The following is a 14318-nucleotide window of genomic DNA, read 5'->3' as shown; positions in this document are numbered from 1 at the left end:
TCTCTCTCTCTCTCTCTCTCCTCTCTTCCCTCTTGTCTCTCACTTAATCACATTTATTTTTAAAATAGTATATGTGTTAATTTCCCAAGAATTCTCCACTTATTCAGTATATTTTTAATAGTTATATTTATTTTTAAAAGGCAAGGATCCAGATTGCTCTAATTAGCTGCATGGTGAGGTGGGGGGGGAGGCAGGATGAAGCTCCAAATGTTATGCTTAAAGATTCTAAACCAAAGCAGGAATTAATTATTTAATATTGATGCAGCACTAGAACGTTTTCATTGTGCTTTCCTGGACACATACTCTTTACCTTTAATTTTGAAATCTTTTGTGATCAAAAAATCTCTTTTCCAAATGTTAAGTGAAGTAATTCTATTATTCTATGAGGAAAGGTCATTGCAGTTCTTAGTAGATGCATATATGATTATAACATGATGATTTTGGAAACAAATGCCCCTAGCTATTTTCTGGGTTTCTTATGACTCTTTACATCAGTTTCTCTACTTCCTACCATAGCCACGCGTGCACAAACTAAATAAAGCATTCTATTTACAAACTGTAGAAAAAGCCAAATTAAGTGCTTTATTTAAAGTGCTAAAATTCCTTACTTGGCTATGTAATAGGATTAAAGATTTAAGAGTGGAAGGGACCTTTCAAGTCTTCCTGAGTTGATACACTTCTACTTTTGTAACCCATTTAATTTGCTGTGAGAATAGTTCATTTGGTTTTAACAATGCCTCAACCTGAGATGTACTGTGAAAATACTTGACATACTGTAGGAATTTAGTGTTTATTGAAATGAACTGGAATACAAGACTGACTCTTTAATTTATGATTCCTTATTATAACTCATGAAATCTCTTTTATATCAGTTTCCCTTAAAAGTGTCTTTTCTGCTTATAGAATTTTCATAATATAATGAATTGAAAAGCACACCATGCCTTAGAATGAAATTGATTTTTAGTGTTGTTGTAAATGTAACATGAAAATGTATTTCCAGAAAGTGAAAAATTATGCCCTGCTCAATAATTGTATTTGGCCAGACATTTTGTTAAATAATACTATTCTCCTTCATATAATCTATACATGAGTCAAACTGGATTGCTTATTATCCCTTCATACACCTGATGAATGTTCTGGCTTCTCTGCTGTTGCTTAGAGTGTTCTTTAAGCCTAAAATGCTCTAACTCCACCCACCCATTTCTTCCTCACCCATGAAAATTTACTTGCCCTTTAAATGCCATATATCACGGCCTTTCTCAATCCTTATCCATCTTGATCTCTCTAAAGCCTTTAATACTGTTGATTACCCTCTTCTTCTTGATACTTTTGTCTCTCCAGTTTTCTTCCTGTATGATTGCTCCTTTTCTGGATCCTTTCCTGGGTCATCTAAATCATGACCATGGGTGCCCCCCAAGTCTCTGTCCTGGGCCATGTTCTCTTCTCCCTCTGTACTATTTCACTTAGTAATCTCATCAATTAAGCAGTAACTAGGTGGCACAATGGAGATAGGGCTATACTGGACATCAGGAAGACCTGAATTCAAATTTGACCTCAGACAGTTATTAGGTGTGTGACCCTGGGCAAATCACATAACCTCTGTTCACCTCACTTTGCTCAAATGGAGATAATAATAGCACGTACTTCCCAGGGTTGTTGTGAGAATCAAATGAGATAATATTTGTAAATTTTAGCACAGTGCCTTGAACATAGTAAGGCTGGCATTTTATAAATCCTTCTTTCTTCTTTCTTTCTTTACTTCCTCCCTTTATGATGATGATTCCCACATCTATTTATCCACCCTAACCTCTTTCTTGATTTCTACTCTTGCATCTCCAGTTGCCTCTTAAACATCTCAAAATGTATATCTCACAGACATCATGATCTCAACATGTCCAAAACTGAATTCATTTTCTTCATACACCCCCAAAGCCCTCCACTCTTCCTAACTCTCCTATTGCTAAGGAGAACACAGCCATCCTCCCAGCTACCCACTAGGCGCCATCCTCTGCTCCTCACTCTCTCTGCTCCTCCTCATTCAATTTATTGCCCAATCTTGTCAATTATATCTTCCTAACGTGTCTCAAATATGCTTTTTTAATCTCTGACACTGCCATCACTCTAGTCCAAACCGTCATCACATTTCTTTTGGACTACTGTAACATCCTTTTCATCTCCCTGCCTCAAATCTCTTCTCATCCCAGTCCATTTTCCACTTAGCTGTCCAACTGATCTTCCTAAAGTGTGGGTCTGATCACATCACCTCATGCCACCTCCTCAATCTGTAAACTCCAAAGGCTCCCTTGCACCTCCAGGATCAAAAATAAATCCTCTATCATTCAATGATGTTTAAAACCTTGCCCCTCCTACCTTTTCAGTCTTCTTATATCCTTTTTCCTACATACACACACACACACACACAACACACACACACACACACACACACACACACACACACATTGGCTGGTTCTCTTCCTACCCCCACTTCTTTGTTTTCTTAGCACTTAGTGTAGTACCTGACATGTATTATAATAAGTGTTTGTTGATTGACTGACCAACTAACCTTTTTCCAGGAAACCTTCTAATTCCACTTAGTCTTTATTCCACCTCTCTTTCCTAATTGGATCCCACATAGTACTTTATATCTCTCTTAAGCATATGTCACATTTTTATTATACTGTGAGTCAAATAACACTTCCAGCTCCACTCTGGATTACAGTCGAAGCTCAATAAGGGCAAGAAATATGCTATATATAAGCATTTTATCTCCCTTAATATAGTGCTCTTCATAAAGATCGGCTGAATTGGATTGAATTGAATTGAGTTTTCTTAAAAGTACCTGCTGCAGTGCAATAGAATTTAACCTTGTTAAGGGACCTAAAAAAGGCTACTATATCCAAATCCCACATAATACACATAATATAATAAGTGATCCCCAAACTAGTAACTATCTGAGCTGGAGTCAAGAACCCATTTCTTCTTTAATACAAGACCAGTGGTATTTCCACTATACCACATCATCTCTACTATATAGGTCTATTATATGCATTTATGTGTGTGTGTATGTATACATATAATGTTTGGGATCCAGCCCTGTGATTTAGTTGATTGGGAAACTCTGACTGTGGGAATTCCCTCCCTAACTGCGTATCAGCAACTGCTCTGTAATTTGCAATCTTAGACAGTTTTCTGGAGCAATGAGAGGTTAAGCAATTTCCTCATGTTCACACAGCGATGTACATGTCAGACAGAGCCAAGGCTTGCATCCTTGTCTTTCTGACTCCAAGACCAACCAGTGTCCTACAGCATTCTGTGTCTTTGTATGCATTAGTTTAATGAAATTAACAAAAGTCATTTGGGCAGTTCCTTTGTAGATGACAATTAGTATACTTGTCATCTACAAATGGCTGCTGTGGAATGTTAGACCATTTCTAACAGGTTTGTGAGTTTCTTTAATCAATGTTGTGGCATTTTGTTTTCAAATGGCAGCATTTTTTCATTAAAGACATAACAGGCAGAAAAGAGTGTTAATGAGACATGATGTACATAAGAAAGAGTTTGATGGCATTTTTACAAGGAAACCCCTGAAGCCAGTTTCATAAACTTGACTTAATTAATAACATCATAAAATCATTAACTTTTCCTTCTTTATTTGTCCCAGAAGGCCTTCATTAAGAAAGTCATTTTACCCAATAAAGTTTTTCTTACCTCAAAAATAAAAAGTAAAATTTATTTCTTAAAGGTTTCTGATGGAAAAAATAATTATTTATTTAGTTCTAATCAATGTCCAGTTAGGTCATGACAGCCAAAGATACATTATACTGTAGCAAGTCAAAAGATCAATTAATTACAAATTCTTCTGAATTATTTAGATGGGATTAAGCATTTCTTTGATGAAGAACTTATTATCATCTAGGGAAAAACAGAATTTGAACTTGTTCTAATATAAAAATTAATATTTATATTTCAATGAAATTTCAATGAATAAATATATCTTAAGTAATAAATTCAGTTTTGTAAAATAAAGATGAGCTGGTTCTATTATGATATGAAATTCTTATAAATTTCTAACAAAGCCCTTGACAGATTTTTTAAAATTATCCTCTTCCTATTATTTTATGTTGCTTTGTAGAAATGTTTCTATAGTCTACATGAAAATGTTCTGCTTCTAAAGCTTTTCACTGCTGACAATTCTGCAATTAAACCTTGATTAAAAAAATAATAGGTGTAGACAAACTTCGGGGTCATGCCTCCTGAAAATTTAAAGTAATGCATCTAAGAAATATTTTTGTGAACTTCCAGTGAGAATGATAACTCAGGCTTCTTAGATAAAATGAATCCACAGACATTTTTCCTTAATTTTAACTTCAGTTTTGTTTGCTACATTTTGAATCCTTTTCTCATTACAACTATTATTCATCAGAATTTGAGGAGACATAGCTCTATGCTCAAAATGTGGATCTTCAAGTGAAAGCTCAGAGTTACATGGAAGAAATGTTTATACCAGAGGCAGAGAAAAAGCCAATGTAAGGGAAGAGAATAGGCAAGTCTATGGTTAAAGACTGAGTTGTGTCTAACCAACACTCCCCCCTAAAAAAAAAAAATGTGATTTGGGCCCTCAAATCATTGTTTGGAGATTAAGATAATGAGATGGCTTGGGGGTTTAGTGATAGATATTTCTTCAAGTATTTGAAGGGCCATCACAAGGACAAGTGATTATCCTTAAGATATCTTCTCACACCTATTGGATTAGCTAAAATGGTAGAAAGGGAAAATGACAAATGTTAGAGAGAATGTGAAAAAATTGGAACACTGATACACTGGCAGTACAATTGTGAACTGATCCAACCAATTTGGAGAGCAATCTGGAATTATGTCCAAAGAATTATAAAACTATGTATACTCTTTGACACAGCCAATACCACTATTAGATCTGTTTCCCAAGGTGATCAGGTAAGAAGGAAAAGAACCAAATGTTCTAAAATATTTATAGTAGCTCTCTTTGTGGTGCCAAAGAACTGGGAATTGAGGAAACATTATGAATTGGAAAATGGCTAAACCAGTTGTAGTATGTGATGTTCATGGAATACTACTATGTTGTAAGAAATGATGAGTAGGTTAATTTTAGAAAAACAAGGAAAGACTTGGATGAATTAATGAGTGAACTGAACAGAACTAAGAGAATGTTGTATTCAGTAACAGCAATATTGTTTGAAGAATAACTGTAAATAACTAAGTCATTCTATTATAAATATTCAAGTCAACTACAAAGGACATATGAAGGAAGATGCTATCCACCTCCAGAGAAAAGTACTGATAAATACAAGTCTGCATAGTATGGTTTTGTGTGTGTGTGTGTGTGTGTGTGTGTGTGTGTGTGTGTGTGTGAAATGATGGCTTTCTCTGTTGCAGGGTGGTGAGGGAGGGAGACAATTAAGAACTTAAAATGTAACCAAAAAATAAATTAAATTAATTTTTAAAAAAGACTTACTAACTTTGATTAACACAATGACTAACTGCAATTCCAAAGGATTCATGATGAAACATTGTCTCCACCTCCATATAAGGAAGTGACAGTCAGAGTACAGACTGAAGTATATTTTCTTTCTTTGTTTAATTTTCTTTTTTTGTACCGTGACTAATACAGGAATGTGTTTTGCATGACTATACATATTTGTAATGGGTTTTGTTTTTCTTGTCTTCTCAATGGGCGGAAAAGGGGGATGAAAGAGAGAGAAAATTCAGAACTGAAAATAAAATCAAATCAAATCAAACTAAAAAAAAAATGCTGTCATTCCTGAATCTTAGCACTGCTGTTTACTCATTGGGTATTGAACCTCCTTGAACCTCATATTCCTTATCTATAATATGAAGATCATTGTACCTTCCTTGCTCAAAGCATTGCTAAGGTATTGTTAAAGAGGACAAAATGAGAGAATTTATTTTAAGGTCCTTTGTTCTTCCTGGGATATTAGGATCATGGATCTAGAGGTGGAAAGAACCTCACAGACCATCCAGACCAGTCCCTTTATTTTACAGATAGCCCAGAGAGGTTAATCAACTTCTCCAGAATCATGGACAAGTGTCTAGACTCTAGCTAGAGATTCTGGAGAAATTATTTAAAACCTGTTCCTCATCCCTTCCTAAGGACTGAAGGCAAAATTATACCTTTAGCATGCTAAGTTCTCTGTCAGATTCAACTATCATCAACTTGAAGGTAGCAGGGGAGGAAAGACAAGTGTGTTGTCTCTTAATTTAGTCATGTAGCCCATAAACTCTCTCTTTTCTGAAGCCTATTATTCCGGATAGTGCCAGAAGAGGAAGTAAGAAAATATCATTAAAAATTATCTAGAGCCTCTTAACAAGCCTAAAGACTTGAATTCAACTAAAGTAACATGGTATCCTCTTAATATCCTTTCTTAACTCAGGCTTCAATTCCCTCTTAACGATATTTATCTTGCCCTTTCCAGTTTGAAGTTAGCTCTCATTTATGAAGACAAAAACAACATCACTGGTTAAGTCAAAAAGTAAACATGACCTTCATTTACAAGTATGTAAAAGACTTCTTCATGAGTGGTGCTGCCACATATTCTTAAAAGTAACTTTAGAAATAATTTGAAACAATTTCCTTCATATTTATACATAACCAGAAAATGCTGTGTAGAATTGGGAGAAGATCACATGGATGACCAGATTAGAGTCTAGGATAGTTTTATCTTTATTGATTATCCATAATCATGTTGTAACAATTTTTAAGGCAGACTCCTAAACTTGACACTCCAGAAGGCAAAATCTTTACAAAGGAATACAAACACAAAGTAGTAGTAGTAATAATTATAATAATATAGGACTTTAAGGTTTACAAAGCACTTTAAACATCTCATTTTATTCTCAACAACTCTGGGAGGTATTATTATCCGCATTTTACAGATAGGGAAACTGAGATTGACTGTGTTAAAGTGACTTGCCCAGGGTCACCCAGCTAAAAATATCTGAGATTGGATTTGAACTCAGTTCTTCCTGACTTCAGGCCTAGCAGTCTATCCACTGTGCCTCTGTAATTTCTAATAATGCTGAATAGAATTGGGTAGCTTTTTTTCTTTTGAAAGATACGACAAACTAAAAGAAAAATGAACATAAATTGATAATACATTAGTATTTTCAGCAAGGATTCAATTTGAACCATATTTTGTCTTCCTATTTAGAAACTATAATTACTCAGAAAGGTTTGGACCTTAGCAAAATTAGTATATACTGAGTGGCTAGTGAGGACAATTAAATTTCAAATAATTTGGAATTGGCTGGTGGATCTGGCTTCTGTGAATGCTTGGATTACATTGCATCTGTTTATTTACTAATTAAATATTGTAAAATATTCTCCAGGTCCCAGAATGGTAGAAGTCCACAGTCAGCAATTCCAGATCAACTCCAAGGATGGCCGGCCTCTGTTTACAGTCGATGAAAAAGAAGTCGTGGTTGGGACAGATAAACTTCGAGTAACAGGTTTGTGGCATTTGGGAGGAAACCACAGGGTCTTCCATTGAACCATACATGTTCTTTGCAAAAGCAAGTCACGCTTTTACCCACTTAGCATATTTCAAGCAGATGAGAAAAATCTTTTAGTGATTGGTTTTAGTGAGGGTGGTTCTTTTCTTTCTTCATAACTGGAATTAGCTCTAAAATTTTTGAAGGTTCTGTTTAAACTATCTTTTTGTACATCAGCTTTCCCCTCTCCTATTAGTCTATCATCTTTATCTCCTTTCCCATTTAATTTCCCCAAAGATGTCTCATCCTTTGAGGCCATGCATACATCTGTTCCAAGTCACATTCCATGTACCTCTTGTTTCTCCACTTCATTAGCCATTCATATTTCCTATATTCTCACTTTCTCTATTGTAGGGCAGATCTTTGCAGGTGGTTAAGGAGCCTAGTAGATAGAACATTTAGGACTATAAAGAATGAGAAATCATAAAGGACTCTTTGATTATATATTTGACATTGAACTTCTGGAAGGAAAAATGGTGTAGTGGGAAGAGTGATGGATTTAAAGCAAAGGACTTAGAATTCAGATCTCAGCTCCACCCCTTGTTACCCATCTGGACTTGTGCAAGTCACCTAACATTTCTAGGCCTTCATTTCTCATCTATAAAATAAGAGAGTTGGACTTTATTATCTCCCACAGACCTTCTATAATCCTAGGTCCTAACAAATATTCTTTATAGTTAGAGGACTGGGTCTCATAACGAAAACCCCCAATGGCAGGCCTCCATAGATATATGTGGCATGGTGAGGGAATAGATATGTCTCATTTCTGCTGTACAAGAATTGAATAGCATGATGTTCAGCTGATCTGCTTCCCACATTCTGATGAGTGCACAAGTGAGCATGCACAGACCTGGGTATTATTTTCAGTAGCGTAGTGGCAGCTCTGGTCTCGCCAGTGGTGGGCCCTAGTGGTCTGTGCTTCACTCTTTAATACCTGACATTTTTTTATTCAGTGGATTGGATAAATATATAGATAACATGGTTGTCACATAAAAAGTTACCACAAAGTTAGGAGGGATAGTAAACATGATACACCATATGACAAAGTTGGGATTCAGAAAAAATCTTGATGAAGGCTAGAACATTGGCCTGAATCAAATAAAAGTAAATTTAATAAGAAAAAGAAGTGAAGTTATTTGATAGGATTCAAATAATTAAACTTCAAGTACAAGACGGGGAGAGGCACTAGGAGTTTTAATGAACTGCAAATTCAATATGAGGCAGTCATTTTGCTGTGACTGCCAAAGAACCTTATGTGACTGCTTTGAGAAAGGCATGGTATCCAGGAAGAAGTTAATAATCTTGTTGGACTTTAGCCTTGTCAGATAAGATCTGAACTTCCTAGAATTTAGACCTGGTACAATTTTTAGGAAGGACATTGGAAAGTCTGAAAGGATCCAGAAGAGGACAACCAGGATGGTGAAGAGCATTGAGTTCATGCAATGTGACGATTAGTAGGAGGAGCTCAAGATGTTAGCCTAGAGGAAAGAAGACTAAGGGGAGCTATAAGAGTTCTTTAAGTATTATGGAAAAGGAATTAGGTATGTTTTTCTTCAACTCAGAAAGCAGAACAGTGAGCAATTACTGGATGTCAAAAAGAAGCAATTTTAGGCTTGATATAAGGAAACACTTCCTAATGAGATATCTAAAAGAATAGGATGGCTGAGGAGGTAATGGGTTCCCCTCAGAGGAGTAAATGTTTAATAACTGCTTCTGGGGTGGAGGGGGTGGTGGTGAATGTACACATAACCCGCTTTCAAATTTGATTTATATTGTTAACATATTCACCATCACTTTCTGAAGTCTGAACAATCAGCAAAACAATAAATCAAGCTCTGATTTATCCAAAGCTGGTTTGAGCTGACTCCAGCACATACCTGGTTAGCTCTCAGATATGTGAATAAGAATTTTTTTAAAGGTGTATATTGGACTAAGTGACCACTGAGGTCCCTTCTAACTCTGAGAATCCTGCATAACTGCCCCAGTGCTTGTCTATATCTTTTTCAGACTCCATAAAAATATTTTCCTTAAAGGAAATATATATATATATAATATATATATATACATATACATGTATATATATACATATACATATATATATAAACATACACACATGCATATAAATGTATATGTATATAAACTTTTCCTTTGCATGCTGAGGAAGCAGTTATTTCCCGACATGAAGTAGAGGCCCAATACCAATAAGAAGTTGTCAAACAGACATTTTCCAAATTAAAAATAAGAGCTTTATTTCTTTGAAGGCAGGCACCATGGGAGTAGTATCCCTGGTTTATTATCAGAATAAATAACCCTATAGAAATGGATTTCCTGGCAGTGCCCAATGGGCAGAAGTAGTTGGACAGGAACCACTGTATCCAAGGACCCACTGGGATTACAAGAGATTATTGTACCTTTTTCTCTATGTTTCTTGCCCATCACCTACACACTGAAGTGTCTCTGTCTCTGATTTCAGCAGGAACAATAGACCTGGCAAAGACAGTACCAGACAAAGGGGAAAAAGAGGTGTAAGGCGTCTATTTGGCCATATGGGACTTGGGAAGGAAAACTGGGAAAACTGGTGCTTTTTCCCTACCCATCCTTTTGCCTGAGTCATAGGTTTCTCCAATAGAACTCAATCTCTCTCTCTCTCTCTCCCTCACTCCCTATTGAAAATGCTAGGACTGTAATTCCTAATTCATGGACCTCATTAACTTTAGACCTAAGGGAATATAGGGAGAGAAGTAAATAGATACTATACCTGTTGCTTACCTGTGCCATTGAACTCATTGTCCCTCTTAGGAGAAATCCAACAACTATTCATAAACAGAAGCAACATAAACAATTGTTAGCCAGAGAATTGAACAATCTTCAATTAGCTTAGTGACAGAGACTGAATGAAATTTCACCACTTAGTTTGGAATTTAACCAGATCTCTGAATGGTCTAATTTTTTTTCCAGAATGTATAACTTTCCAAAAAAAAATGATGATGAAGAGTTGAAATATCAATTTTACTAAACAGATTATAGGAAAATTGTTTGGACCAAGATCCAGGCCTCCCAAAACACCAAAATGCCATTAAGAGAACTATTAAATTAAGCATATTAGGTTGCCCCCTCCAAGAAGTATGCAAATATCTTGCATTTACTCCACAGAGGATTGTACAATCATACCCAGGAATATGGATGTGGCCTCGTCTGACTTTTTCACAACCACTTCATGAAATGACACAAGGTGTCATGATAGCCCATTTGAATTCTACCTTCTGTTGTGGAACCCTGCAGTTTGATTCCACAAACATTTATTTAGCACCTCATATGTACTAGACAATAAGGACACAGGTTCTATCCTACAATGAGAGAGGGAACATAAAAACTAGTATCAGAGTACATTTTGTACATCTGGAAAATTTTCCCAACTTAGCAGAAAATACCATCAAAAAGTGGTATTGAATTGCACTCATAAGAAGACTATGGAGTACTTTGTGATCAAACTATTTTATTGTTGTTTAGTCATTTTTCAATCATGTTTGACTCTTCAAGATCCAATTTGGGTTCTTCTTGGTAAAGATACTGGAGTGCTTTGCCACTTCCTTCTCCAGCTCATTGTATGTATGAGGAAACTGAGGGAAATAGGGTTAAGTTATTTGCCCAGGTCACACAGCTAGTAAAGGTCTGAGGCCAGATTTGAATTCATGAAGATAAGTCTTCCTGACTCTATACCCAGCACTCTATCCACTGTGCCACCTAGCTACCCAATATCAAACTATAACAAATAATCAATTTGAAAGAGATTAAAGTTGTGTACCATCCTGCAATAGGTAAACTCTACTTAGGTACGATCTAAGATTTTTATTAGGAACACAAAACTAGAAGCTAATGCTAATTCTTCCATTTGAATAATAGACAATCCAATATTTTATGTATTAACTTTCCATTAGAGTCTTACTCTGTTACCTTATGGCATAGAAGTCATTCTGAGTTCTTAAAGGATAGGCTAAGGATCATGAGGTCTGGAAGTTCTATCAAGCTAGAAAGGCTTCGAATTAATGAGTTCTGCTTTATATAGATCATCAGTTATCATTGTCCCATCCAACCCAAGAAAAGATGCTATCCTTTCTTTGATCTTCCTTTTTCTTCTTTTTTATTGTCCTTAGCTTTCTTTGCCAGTCTCAGCTCATTCGAATCTTTAGCATCCCTCACACTACTTTTACAGGATTGTAATAATAGGTTCTTATACTCATCACCTGTTATTTGACCTTGCTTCCACCTTCTGTACATTGCTTTTTTAAAATCTAATTTAGTTGGTAAGTTCCCTTTGCATTCACACTAGTCTCTTCAGACAAATCCCACCCTCTTCCCTGGACTTGTTTCCCTTTGTGTCTTAAGAATTTTAGTCTTGAGCGTCTCCCATCCTGCATGGGTTGAATTCCCTTGTTGCATTTTACCCTATGGAACCCTACCTTTTCTCTGAATTCTTTGAAATTTGCTTGTGCCACATCTATGGCACATGTCTAACATGCTTAGATTTTCTCTCCTCTATAGCTATAGGATGGAATGATTACTTCCTTCAAGATTACCGCCATTTCTATTCCAGCAACCAGTTTCTATCTATTAGTGAGAATCAGATTAAAAATAAAATTTCCTTTTGATGGTTCCTCCATTTTTGAAGAATGAAATTAGCACTAAACAAGTTATGAAGTTATTAACTCCTCTTTCTCTGGATAATTGAAGTTCTTTATCACTAATTATATCATACTTCTGTGCCAGACTAGTTATCTGTTTTCCAAACTCTTATTTCCTCTTTCTATCTAGGAGGTCTGTCATATAATCCAATGATAAAATAACTTGTTTTAACCTCTTTTCACCATCTATCATGGTTCCTCCCACCCCCACCTTTGATTCCTGGATTTCCTCAACATAATTTTGGGTTCTTAATACATATACTACCATACTCCATGGCAGTTAGGTGGCACAATAGGTAGTTGTCATGAATTTTGAAAAGTCTTGGGAGGTTTTCTGTTATGCCTTGGATACGTGATCTGAACAATAAACCTTTTGTTATTATCAAATTGACAAATAGTTGTCCTAGTACTGCTAAGCATCGAATATTTCTACTACCAATTGCTTCTCTTATCTTCTTCATTTGTCTCTTGGTAGATGGCTTCTCACTTAATGGCTTCTGCCATTAGATGGACAGGTAGCTTCTTCCACCTCAGAACATCTAGTTTTCTTCTTTTCAGAAAGAGCCTCAAATCTGCTTTAAATTCTAAATGTGTAGCTGTTGTTTTCTTTTCTTGTTCTTTTCCTGTTCTTCTATTATCCATCATTTTACTAAGGGTCAAGCTTCATCTCCCCCACCTCAGATTTCCTGTTTCCCCCATTGAAGCCTTGTTTCAGTTTCTTTTCAGAACTTTTCCTTCTCTCTAACAACCTAGAGTGTGAAGAGGTATTCTTCTAGTACCTTTGCTTTCTGCTCTAGAGGGAAATCAACCTATACTTGGAATATAGATAACAGCCACTCTGCTGTGTCAGAAAGACAAGCATCACATGCTCAATGCAAAGAACTTTCCCCTAGTCTCTATAATGGTTGAAATTTTCAGTCTTATTTCTCAAAAATGCTTATAAATATGTAACCTTTGGCTCAAAGGGTTGTTGTGGTTTCATGTTGTGGGGGTCATCTCAAAGAATTTAGACTAAGACCACCTCAAATCCAAGTGAAGGCATTTATTGAATTAATGCCCCTCAAAGCAGACTGGATTCTAAAAGGAACCAGCAATTTAGTAAGACAAGACAGGCAATTTTATAGTGTAATAATGCAGATTACACAACAGAAATTATGAATATTAAAAAGGCAGAAGGGATTTGTCAAGGGATTAGGTAATGGGGAGGGGTCCTAGCCTCAGTAGAACTGTGCATGCAATTACCCACTATGCATACAGAAAAACCCAATGCGGGGTGGACGTTACATGTGATAATAATATTATAAGCCTCTCTCTGTCATAAGTTTACTCTAGGTCAGTTCTTTACTCTCACTGCTCAGGTTCTATCTTAGGGGAAGCCCCTTCTATGGTTCAGTGGTCAAACATCCTGGTCTACTTCCTGATGCTGCTGCTTTCTAAGTCCTGTCTGGTCAAGATGGATAATTAGGTATCGTGGTCCTGTCTTGGGCTGGAGGGATGATGTGGTTGTGGTTGTGTTTATGGACACACCTGTTTAAACATGAGAATTGGATCTGGTGGCAGAAGCTAGCTAAAGGCAGTGGCTGTATTGAGTCTAAGGGTCTGTGATGTGGTTAAAGACAGATTGCATGGTCAAATCAGGGCACGAGGTCCATAAGAAAGTTATAATGAGGCTGCGGGCAGCTTTATTAGGATTCCATCACAGTCTTTTTGCATAAGACTCTCTTCATTGGTGGAGATTGATTACTCAGTACTTTGTGCCTGCTTGACGGGCAACATTGATGAGAGCTAGAGAGTAAAAAGACCCTGGTCTCCTGGCTTCTGGCTTCTAGAGAGAAGTCACACTGTTCTAGATTCTCTTCAGGTCCCTGAAGGGAAGCAGATAAAGACTCGGGGGGGGGGGAAACATATAGAGGAGCCAGTACCTCAATCATTCAGCTTCTTGCCAGATAATTTTTTATTTAAATAATTTTATTTAAACTTGAGGTTTACACCCCAATCCTAACATTTGGCTAAAATTTCTTAGTATTCCCACTTCTTGTTAACATATTAGGCCTGATTCAACCTGGCAACCTGGTAGTTTAAAACTGATAG

The 14318-nt window shown here is 36.4% G+C and overlaps 1 protein-coding gene across 4 annotated transcripts in view; it reads left to right on the top strand.

Annotated features, from left to right (window-relative positions):
- The window catches only part of SGCG (sarcoglycan gamma), a 298874-nt gene that overhangs the window by 210830 nt on the left and 73726 nt on the right, over window positions 1–14318 (top strand). For all 4 annotated transcript variants that reach the window (XM_020997245.2, XM_020997247.2, XM_020997246.1 and 1 more), the window contains exon 5: window positions 7384–7503. In XM_020997245.2, coding sequence (XP_020852904.1) covers window positions 7384–7503 — 120 coding nt within the window. The remainder of the gene's footprint in view (window positions 1–7383; window positions 7504–14318) is intronic.

Source organism: Phascolarctos cinereus, unplaced genomic scaffold (genome assembly GCF_003287225.1).
Source record: "Phascolarctos cinereus isolate Bilbo 61053 unplaced genomic scaffold, phaCin_HiC Scaffold_726;HRSCAF=1367, whole genome shotgun sequence".
NCBI lineage: Eukaryota > Metazoa > Chordata > Mammalia > Diprotodontia > Phascolarctidae > Phascolarctos > Phascolarctos cinereus.
The sequence above is the reverse complement of the archived record's forward strand: the minus strand, read 5'-3'. Positions and strand labels throughout refer to the sequence as shown.